General features: G+C 40.3%; 1 protein-coding gene across 1 annotated transcript; it reads left to right on the forward strand.

Moving 5' to 3' along the window:
- The first annotated feature begins 239 nt into the window (after nucleotides 1-239).
- LOC113037011 (extracellular calcium-sensing receptor-like) lies at nucleotides 240-7,328 on the forward strand. Its single transcript, XM_026193705.2, has 8 exons — nucleotides 240-491; nucleotides 973-1,267; nucleotides 1,366-1,655; nucleotides 1,767-2,059; nucleotides 4,930-5,135; nucleotides 5,258-5,479; nucleotides 5,880-6,003; nucleotides 6,095-7,328. Exons 1-8 carry the CDS (start codon nucleotides 286-288, stop codon nucleotides 6,997-6,999), a joined length of 2,541 nt encoding a protein of 846 aa, XP_026049490.2. The 5' UTR covers nucleotides 240-285; the 3' UTR covers nucleotides 7,000-7,328.
- The last annotated feature ends 4,528 nt before the right edge of the window (nucleotides 7,329-11,856 follow it).

Below are 11,856 nucleotides of genomic sequence, written 5' to 3' on the forward strand. Positions count from 1 at the left end.
ATTATTGTGAGGGAAATCTTGGGCCCAATCAAAACCATACTGTGAAGACTTAGAATGTCAACACTATGTAAGGGTTAATCCATGACCACATATTCTCAAGAAGATGAGAGGATGACGAAACCCCTTTGTTTGAAGACCTATATAAACCAATGGAAACAATGTGTGCCCATATACAGACAATTTTAGATGGAAATGGAGATTGCAGCTCTTGTAATTGGTCTGGTATTGGCTGTGTGTTTGTTTCACCTCAACTCAGCTGTTGCCTTTGCAGTGTGTCTAGATGGTATGAGACAAATGACTAGGCATATAGGAGCTCAAGATGGTACGACGGCATCCTCTCTGAACTGCAAGCTGCAGGGAAGCACTCGTCTACCTGCATTTTCAAAGGATGGGGACTTTGTTATTGGTGGTGATTTTTCCCTTCACGTCTACATGAACACAGTTTACAGTGACTACACCAGCATGCCTGAGCCTGCAAAATGCAAAGGAAGGTTAGTGAGTAAGAAAGTCAGTAATGGGAAGAAGAAGAAGTAAAAACATGTTGGACTGTATGAGGAGAGAAATGTTTTCATGTGTGTTATGATCAATGGAACTAGATTGATTCTGTGTAGTGTTAAAAAATAAAAAAAAAGTCATTTATTTTTTATAAAATAATTTGTTGTGTTTTAAAAAACAGAAATTATACAATATGTTAAATAACAGTTTTATAAAGGAAATGATTTAAAGGAAATGATAAAGGAAATGCATTTAAATGTATTATATTTTAAAGGAAATGAAAAGACTTTAATTAGTAATCCATAATTTTCCACTAATTTCTTATGCTAATCTTTTGTGCTCAATTTAACTGGTCAGGCAACATTTTGATTAACATTTGATCAACAGATACAACCAGCAAATGATCCTGTTGTTGGTTCTACTTAACTTAAACTAAATCTACAGTCTATATTCTAACATTGACACAACTATTTTCAGCCTTTACACCAGTGAACTGCAATCATCACGTGCAATGGTTTTTGCCATAGAAGAGATTAACAACAGCACAGAGCTGCTGCCCGGAATCAGGCTCGGGTATCAGATCTATGACTCATGTGCATCAGTGCCTGTAGCAGTGCACATGGCATTTCAGTTTCTAAATAGCTTCGACCCTGTGTTTTCCATGGATAACAATTGCTCACATTCTGGTATGGTGATGGCTGTTGTTGGTGGCTCTGGGTCTACGACATCCATCAGTTTGTCCCAAGTCATCAGGTCCTTTAACATTCCCCAAGTAAATGTTTTCAATTTCTGTCAATTTTTGAATTTAAAATATGTATGTGCATGATATTTGATTTTGCGGTGTGTGGTGTTTTATTTCATTTGGTTTAGGTTAGCCACTTTTCAACATGCTCATGCTTGTCTGACAAGCAGCAGTACCCCAATTTTTTCAGAACATTTCCCAGTGACCAGTTCCAAGCTGAAGCAATGGCCAAGCTGGTAAAACACTTTGGCTGGACTTGGATAGGTGCTGTTCGGTCAGATTCGGATTTTGGAAATAACGGCATGGCTTCATTTCTAAAAGCAGCACAGAAAGAGGGGATCTGTGTGGAGTACTCTCTTTCTTTCCATCGAACATACCCACATAGCAGAATTCAGAGAGTAGCAGATGTTATCCGCAGGTGTCCTCATCGCAGATATTATTTCCGCAAATATTAGATTTACTGTCTTCAAAATTACATTTTTACAGTTACACTTTAAAATGCTTCTAATGCACAATATTGTCTGTCAAGGTCTACAGCCATGGTTGTTGTGGCACTTCTATCTTTAGGGGACATGAGGGCACTGTTGGAGGAGCTATCATATGAGCCTTCCCCTTCTCGCCAGTGGATTGGCAGTTTCTGGGTAACTAACCCAGAATTAATGAGGTTCAGTTTCTGTGCTGGGGCCATTGGATTTGGGATTCCAAAGTCTAGAATCCCAGGCCTCAGAGACTTCCTGCTGAATCTGTCCCCCTCACAAGTGGCGTCTTCTCAAATACTTACTGAGTTCTGGGAGGATGCATTTAACTGCACACTGACCAAAAGTAAGACATTTTTCTTGGTTTAAATTATCTGATCAACTGCTGATGTTACAAAGTCTAATGCTGCTTCATGGGCTGACCTACTTTCATTGAAAAGCTATGAATGGTGACCAAGTGTGAGGTGAGAATACAGGTGAAACTCCAAAAATTGTAATAATGTGCAAAAGTTCATTTATTTCAGTAATTCATCTTAAAAGGTGAAAGCAATATATGATATTAATATACTAATATAATATATTCCTGCAGCAGGGCCTTCAAGGCCTTCAAATGTCGTATTCCTCTTGTCAAGCTGCTCCTGAACAACAGATGTCAGAAGCGTCTTACCTGGGCTAAAGAAAAAAAGAACTGGTCTGTTGCTCAGTGGTTCCGCTTTTCTGATGAGAGGAAATCTTTTCATCTGAGGCTGTGCTGAGGCTTTTATTTTTACACTGTTCCTGCAGCAGGGCCTCAAGGGTGGTCCAAACCTCTTCTCGCTCTCCTCCATGCAAGAAAATTTAAATCCTTAAAGTGTGGCCAAGCACAGTAGCTATCTTGAGCAACAGATACTTGAGGGTAGCTATACGTTGTGAAGGTAATCTTAAATATCACCATATAGTTTGAGTCATCATCGGAGACCTCCATGGTATGATGCAGGTGGCAGAAAACAGATAACCCCCTGAACATGAGACATATGTCTCACCTCAGTAATTATTTTATTTTAACCCTATTTTGAAGAAACAGTAACAAAAAGTTAAAAATTTACTTGCATGGTTTAAGGACAGTCGCCACCTTTTGGAGTTTTACCAGCTCTAAAAGAGTTAAAGTTACTAGCTTGTGCTTTTGCTTGTCTAAAGCAGCAAAACTGCCTCTTGATTCTTTAGTAGATGAAACATCCTGTATGAGTGGCTCTTTCTGTTGCCCCAGTGGTGTTTGCTCCTACTGTAGTTCCTCCATATTAGCAGGGCTGTCTTTAAGGCATCTAAATTTTCTTCCTTTTCAGTGTCATAAAGCTGTTGAATTTTACTTAAAATAGTCTTTCGGCACGGCAGTTGGAAAATTGGGTCCCCTGACGATAACTGTAGTACATTTTCTAACCACCTGTCTTCTACCAATGATAGTGGTTTACAGTCAGAGCAATCAATTTTCGGAGAGAAATTTGTTACTTTGTCCAATGTTGAATTGCTAATTTTGGTCCTGAAGCCAGTCATTTCATCAAGTTTGGGCTGCTGACACCTTTTGACTGCTAGAGTCCACAGCTCCAACAGTTTCTGTGCTCACTGCAACGTGATTTGCATTTAGATGGTACCATAAGGTTGAAATGTTTCAGTGGTATGCAAACTCCTTTTTTCACAGTTTGCACAAAACCACAATTATCAATCCTTCCATCGGTTGGGTAGTCTTTTGAAATTAAATTTGCCTCCGATCATTCCTAGCAACGCACTTTCTTCTTATTCTTTGTAGCTCTGATGTGTGCATCGCTGTAATCGATATACCAGGAAATTGTGCATTGACAAAAGTTAGCTTTTGCCTGGAATGCAAAGTGCAATTAAATGCATATATTTTTTATTTCATTGTTTTTTTCCAAATTAATTAATCGCAATTAACGCGTTAAATTCCCACTCCTAGTTTTTATATAACCAATTCAAAGTACTTACAGAACAATCAGGTGTTCTGCATTAAAGAAGATAACACACAAATAATTTTTTCTACTCCAAAAAAATATTTTTGTCCACTCTAACATAAAGGAGAACATCACTAGCCTGATAGCTGCAGGCCTGAAAGCAGGAGGTCTATCACTCCTCGTGTTTCAACCTGGAGGCAAAGTTTACATTGCAATCTGCCCTTGGTGGCATTTTGGCAGCAACTACAACATTTAGCAGTTGCCTCATTGTTCTGACACACAAAACAAAACGATCGACTGTACGACACACTAATGACACACTCCAAACACGCTAATCTCTTGCATCTCAAAACTCGCTCTTTTTCTTTTGCTCTCTCGCTGCCATCACTCCTAAAATTTCTCCCTCTTTCTAAGCAACCAATGCTATGTTGCCATATCATCTTTTGATTGGTCGACATGACACATTTTTCCACCATTAGGAAAAAGGTGTTTTTTCTTTTCTTTTGAGAAGAGACTGCTTTCGAGCCCTTTCCTTAGAAAACACTGCAGTAAACATAACAAAACTCTGTTTTTTTCGTGGCTTATCAACACAATTTAAAAACTGGTACATACTTTGAAGTTCACACTGTTATAACAAGAAATGGAGACTAAGGGTTGTCCAGGGTTGACATAACATCTTGTTGCTGTGTCATCTTAAACTGGTCATGTGTAGTTTGAGTCAACATCAGAGACCTCCATGATGATATAGAGGTTTTTGAATAAAGTAGTCATGGTAAACTACTTTATTCTTCCTCAGCCAATCAGCAGCACTTGTGTGACTTTGCCCCCCCTCCCCCAGCTCCCGGTAAGATGAAGACAGCTTCAATCATCTGTGTGCTGAAAAATAGCAACGCATTCACATCGCATTTCCTTGTTAGTAATGGCAATGTGATTGTACGATAGAAAATGCAATTAGCTAGATTACTGTTAGTGTTATGTCCTATATGTCTGTGAAGGTTCTCAGTCATCCAGGTCATCGTAGTCAAAGGAGCTTGCAAAGAAAAGCGTCTGGACTTCTTTAAGTTACTTGAAGACGTTTACTGTTACTGTTATGTCCTATACTAATTATTCGTGGTAGGATTATTTTCCATTTTTTATTTTATTTTATTTTATTTTATTTTTTATAAAATAAATATGTTTCATGGTACCAGCATGATTTGCAACATTTATAAAGAGAACACATCTGAGATCTAGTTTAATGTTGACATCTGCTCTGTCTTTTTGTGATTTTTAGATGCCACTGCAAAGAAGAAAGTATGTGATGGAAATGAAGACATACAGAATCTGCAAAACCAGTACACTGACACATCACAGCTCAGAGTTACTAACATGGCGTACATGGCCGTGTATGCAGTAGCACATGCCATCCATAATGCAGTGTGCCAGGAAATAGATGGCACTGTAGAGTGTGACAAGTTAACCAAGTTAGAATCCAAACAGGTCAGAAGAAATAAACATGTTGATGTCAGTGTCTTTCACCAACTGCAATATAAATTGATATGCAATATTAATATTTGTTATTGAAATATTGCATCTTTTTTTTTTATCCCTAATTTTATCAGATTTTAATTGAGCTGAAGAAAGTAAATTTTTCCCAAAATGGCTATGATGTGTCATTTGACGCTAATGGGGATCCTGTGGCTATTTATGAACTGGTTAACTGGCAGAAAAGTGAAAACGGCGTGACTGAGATAGTGGCTGTAGGGCTGTATGATGCATCATGGCCCGTGGGCCAGGAATTCCAGATAGACAAAAACATTACCTGGATGGAGGGTAGCATGAAAGTAAGCAGTCAGAATTTGACAAACTTTAGTAATAATAATAATGGATTGCATTTATATAGCGCTTTTACAATTCTACTGTTCATTCACTCTCGCATTTACACACTGGTGGAGGCTAGCTACAGTTGTAGCCACAGCTGCCCTGGGGCAGACTGACAGAAGCGACGCTGCCATATCGCGCCATCGGCCCCTCTGGCCATCACCGGTAGGCAACGGGTGAAGTGTCTTGCGCAAGAACACAACGACCGAGACTGTCCGAGCTGGGGCTCAAACCGGCAACCTTCTGATTACAAGACGAACTGCCAACTCTTGAGCCACGATCGCACGATCGATTAGTAAACAACAACACACAGCTGCATAGTAAATATTTACGTTTATTCTGAAACCTTTATGTCTTTCACAGGTGCCAGTGTCAGTGTGCACGGACAGTTGTCCTCCAGGAACTCGTAAAGTGTTGCAGAAAGGAAAACCCATCTGCTGCTATGACTGTACAGCATGTCCTGAGGGGGAGATCAGTAATAGTACAGGTAAAGAGAAATGATTACGATGCATTTAAAATGTTTCATTGTGTATATATGAAAATCAAGAAAAAATTGTATTTATTTGTTTTTTATCCAGATTCGACTGATTGTTTACCATGTCAAAAGGAATTCTGGCCTAACAAAAAGAGAGACACTTGTATCCCTAAGCCTGTAGAGTATCTTTCCTTTCAAGACCTCCTAGGAATTATCCTGGCTACATTCTCAGTCATTGGTGCCTGTCTGACCATCGTAACTGCGGCTGTATTCTTTTGTCATAGGAAAACTCCAATTGTCCGAGCCAACAACTCTGAGCTGAGCTTCCTGCTGCTCATCTCACTGACTCTGTGTTTCTTATGTTCATTAACTTTCATTGGAGCACCATCAGAGTGGTCCTGCATGCTGCGTCACACTGCATTTGGGATCACCTTTGTACTCTGTATCTCCTGTGTACTTGGGAAAACTATAGTGGTTTTAATGGCTTTTAAAGCTACAATTCCAGGTAGTAATGTCATGAAATGGTTTGGTCCTCCACAGCAAAGAATGACTGTTGTGTCTTTCACCTTTATTCAAGTTTTAATTTGTACTGTTTGGTTGGTAGTGAACCCTCCCTTTCCAATAAAAAATCTAACCACGTACAAGGAGAAAATCATATTGGAATGTGCATTAGGCTCTGCTGCTGGCTTCTGGGCTGTGCTTGGATACTTAGGCATACTTGCTGCCTTTTGCTTTGTTTTAGCAGTCTTAGCCCGCAAATTACCTGATAATTTCAATGAAGCCAAGCTTATCACCATCAGCATGTTGATATTTTGTACTGTCTGGATCACATTTATCCCAGCATATGTCAGCTCTCCTGGGAAATTCACTGTAGTTGTGGAGATTTTTGCAATTCTGGCCTCCAGCTTTGGACTAATAATGTGTATATTTGCTCCCAAGTGTTTTATCATATTGTTTAAGCCTGAGAAGAACACTAAGAAATATTTAATCAACAAAAATCAGTTATAGTATAGAGCTTCTAGTACTTGCTAATGTTCATCAATTCCTGTTCTGAAAAGTGAGTGGTGTGACACATGAGAATGTCAGGGATAGGGTGAGTTGGAAGCTGATGATCTACTGTGGAGACCCCTAAACAGCGTAGACAAAAGAAGAAGAACTAGGAATAATACTGTGGAAACCAAATTTAACAATCCCCAAGAGGCAATAACGTATGGTATGGTATGGTAAACAAAACATATTACCTTATTATCATGAGTTTAGTACCATATAATGATCTTAATGTTAAATATAAGTTCAGATTTTAGTATACTTTTTTCTATACTATTATGCTGATAATAATCCTGGTCCTTTGTTTGAACATGATGATGTGATTATTAAATATCTTTTTCAGTGATGCTGTGGCTTATTTCCCAGAAGCAATGTTTAGTTTCTATGTAAAAACCATAAATAAGGAAGGCATAATAAAGAAAACTACACATTTCTTTTTTATTTTGTAGTAATAACAGATTGATCAATGCCATGAGGTATAATGATTGTCTATATGCAGTAATATAAGGCGCTTGGAAAGAAAGTAACTAGACTTCTTTGAGTTTTTTGAAGGTGTTTCATCTCTCATCCAAGAAGCTTCTTCAGTCCTAAACCAGATGGTCCCAGATATTTAATTCCTAGTGGGAGTTGTCCCTTAACAACGTTGTTGATCCACTATTAATCATGTGACTTATGAACAAATCTTCTTTATTTTGGTACCAGTACTGGTTTTATTTTGCTGTATTTATCCGCGACACCTTAAAAATATTGTCGGACATAAACAAAAAAGGCTGAGGACCACTGCTCTAGAATACCTTGAGTAGGTTTCCTCAAAGTCCTCCAAGTGCTGGATGAACATATGGTTAAAATATAACTTGATCAACTAGTGATCGCGACTAGAAAAGTTTCATATCTCAAGAAGCTTCTCCAGTTCTAAACCAAATGGTGTAGTCCCGGGTATTAAATTCCTAGTGGGAGTTGTCCCTTAACAAGGTTGTTGATCCACTATTGATCATGTACCTCACCACATGCAGCAATGTGTGAAAAAGGCATGGGTCATTATGAGCAGATGTTTCAGGTGAAGTCATTGTGAGACCGTGCCTCGCCCTATTATGTGACCCACTGAGAGCGTATGACCGAAGATGTGAACTGCATTGTTGGTACCTACAGTGCAGTTTTGAGATCTCTTTCCAGGTGCCTCAAACCCCATTCAGATCTTGCATCAGGTGATCTCAATGAGTCATGAACCTTCCGAAGATGGAACACAGTCTTCTGTCCCCCTTCTGTGCTTCATCACCCCCAAAATGAATCAAAGCACCCCCAAAGATTCTTACTTTTTTTTGACAATATTTGCTGTTTGTGTGACACACTACTAAAAATATAAAAAGCATACAGTACTTGTTTGAGACATAACATTTTAACAACAAGTTTAGATAACCCCCCTCCCAAAATGGTTTGTTCCAACTTGGCTCTCCTCTGCTCTGGCTCTAGCGCCGTTGCTGCCAGAGCGATGGTGGCTGAGACGCAGCGGACCGGAGGTGTAAGTGCCTGGCTTAAAACAGGACATATTAGCTGCATTTAACCTTCAGTTACTCTTTATATAGTTAGGTAGGAGTCAGACCATGTTTCTTTTTAGCCGAAAAACATTACACCAGGTAACCTGCTGTGTTGAAAACTTGTTTTCTGACAATGTTTGCTACCCTACAATCCGTCCTGCTGTGTAGTAAATTCAGCGACATTTGACCGTCCTGTTGCTTCCATTCAAATTTATAGTTTAATAGTTTAATAGTTTAAATTATTTATATAGCACATTTAATTACAACAGGAGCGTTGACCAAAGTGCTGTACAAGAATACAACATACATAATAAAACAACTTATACAGCCTATTTAAAATCTAAAACTTTAAATTGTCCGCAGCCTACTGTTGGTTACCACTGTCCTGTTTGTAATGAATACTAACTAGCTAACTGACTGAATGCCCATTAACCTTATAACTCCTGTTGTGTGTGTGTGTGTGTGTGTGTGTTTGTGTACAGAGAGACAGCCAGTTTCATAATAGATATAAGGAAGTTTTTTCAAAAAAAGGAGCCACATTCAGGTAAAAGTGTAAAATCAAATGATCCGTCAATCAAGAATAATGTTGGTTCAATGTTTCAATGTTTATATCTTTTATTAGATGTTCATGTGGTTTGGTTATTTGCCTTTTGGTTGAAAGTAGACTGAGAGAGGACTTTTTGTTAGTGATCTTAATATAATTTTTTTCATATTAATGTAATTTTTCATCTAATTGAATCTATTTGTGTATGATTGTGTCATGGTCCCTGTGCCCCGCTGGTTGACCCTCTATTGGGCAATATGTTTGTGGTTTGTTTGCTCTCTCTCGCTCTCTCTCTTGCCACGGCGACACTCATTGCGGGCTCGCGCTGCTGGCCCACACACCTGCTCATCACCGCACCGGCCGTTATTACCAGCTGATTACTGCACTACTTAAGATGGCGAGTCTGCACCTCTAGACTCGTATATTTCTTATTCCTTTGGAAAGATAAACCCCCACGTATCAGCTTAAAAACACTACAAAGGACCAAGGATAAAGGAGGATTAGATCTGCCTAACTAATCACTATTTTTTAGCCAACAGGCTTCAGTTAATCTCTAGATGGTCTAAACACACCCTCTTAGATGAACCTTGGATAGATGTAGAACAGGCACTATGTAATAACCTAGAAATTTCAGACCTACCATTTATCAGCTCAAACATCAAACGACATGAATGCTTTAAAAGCATCAATATTAGCTCTTCTCTGACAGCATGGTGGGAGTTTCTAAAAATGACAGTCTTCATTAATCCCATGCAAACGTACACCTATCTGGAACAATCCGGACATATTACAAAACAATAATATGATAAACTTTCCAGATTGGAGTTGCAAAGGAATTAAATACTTGGAACATATGTGGGAAGGAACAAACTTTATTTCGTTTGACAGACTAGTTACACAATATGAGATCAACAAGAAACGATTTTTGGAATATCAACAAATTAAATCCACAGTAAAAAAGAAATCTAATCCCAGTGAAGCTGAATTACAAACACCACCAAGTGTGGTACAATTTTTTAGTCTAAAACCCCCCAAATTATTGTCTAAAATATACAGAACACTTTCTAAAATAGATGAATCAATATCCCTTCCTATTGCAAAATGGGAAGCAGATTTATCAATCAATTTAGACCCAATCCTTTGGTCTCAGATATGCTTAAAAACCTTTCAATGGATCAGAAATCCCAGTTTGCAGTTAATACAATACAAAATATTACACAGAGTGCACTATACTGGTCATAGAATGTTCAAGATGGGCTATACGCCTTCCAACAACTGCTCACACTGCACAGCGAATACACTGGACAATTACATCCACGCTCTTTGGTTCTGTCCACCAGTTCAGAAATTTTGGCGTGAGATATGTGAAGACTTATCAAAGTGTCTGAAATGTAACATTCCAGCCTCCCCTTTAGTATGCTTGCTGGGCAACTTGGATGAGGTCACTGCAGAAATAAACACAGCCCACGTTGTTTTTATGGCCCTATGCATTGCCAAGAAAATGGTCCTCATTAACTGGAAAAATAAAAATAATCTTAATTCTAACCAATATAGAAACCATCTAATAGATCACATTAGTCTTGATACAACATCTGCCATCACATTTGATCAATCCGTTTGGGCTCCTTTGATCGGCTTCATCACCTAGTGGGGGTGGGGGGTCATGGTTTGGTCCTGCCTTCGCTATTGTGGTTGATATGGGTGTAGGGATGGCCTTAGGGCGTCTGGGGAGTCCCTAGGGACGTTTCCCTAGAGGGACTAACCTGGGGGATGTGGCCATGACCTGGTTAGGAGCTCTGGGGCTCTTGGATGGTGTTTTCCTTGTGGCTGCGTACAGCGGAGATGGGGGAGGGTCTGTGTTGGCAGAAGTTGGTTACTGGCCTGGTAGCCTGGCTGCCCCTGGGAGGGGCCAGGACGGGCGTGGAGGCTTGGGGGTCTGCCCCCCGGTCTGGGGTCTCTGGGAGGGACCGCTTGCCCCTCCCTTTCTTCCCTCCCCATCCTCAGCTGCCTCCCTATTCCCGCTCTACCACACCCACCCACACACGCAGGGCTTGGGGTGCAGGTATGTCACCAGGGTGCAAGGGGAGGCACTCCCCCTCTGTCCCCTTCTGGCCGCCTGTGCCTCAATTTTATTCTGCAACCTAGACATCCACATTACTCACACTCTCACATAACACATACATATAGGGCCTTGGGGGTGGGCACATTTTACAGCATCCAGAGGATGGTCGGTGTACTCCAACCCACCTCTGGTGCTGGTGCCCTACCCTCAATTTTAAATGCATTTAGACACTAAGGGTTTTCGGGAAGAGCCGTGCTGCTCTCTGATAGGAAGGGGTGACCTCTCCTTTGGGGCTCTACTCAGCTCTTCCCAGGAGGGTGGCACGGTTCCCCGCCCTTTGGTGGTCCTCCTCGGGTCCTTGTACTCTGGGGCCTCTGGATACCTGGGGCCTGGATCTCCTCCATACCTGCTTCATACCCTGGTGGACGGGGCTATGGCTCCCCACACTCCCTAGCAGATCGTTACATGGAGAAACCTTTGGAATACAAGCATGCTGATCCACACAGGTATGCACACAGGTGTACACACGGGTGTTCACAGACGCGGACTACAGCTTTCTTGGCTGTTGCCTCAAAGCACATTGTGCGCTGTCTATCTTGCGTGCTGCACAATATCGTTTATTATTTAGTATCTACTGTTATCTACTGCTAGCTAGTTTATTGTGATGGTGCTGTTTA

This window comes from Astatotilapia calliptera, chromosome 14, assembly GCF_964374335.1.
Source record: "Astatotilapia calliptera chromosome 14, fAstCal68.1, whole genome shotgun sequence".
In the NCBI taxonomy this organism is placed as follows: domain Eukaryota; kingdom Metazoa; phylum Chordata; class Actinopteri; order Cichliformes; family Cichlidae; genus Astatotilapia; species Astatotilapia calliptera.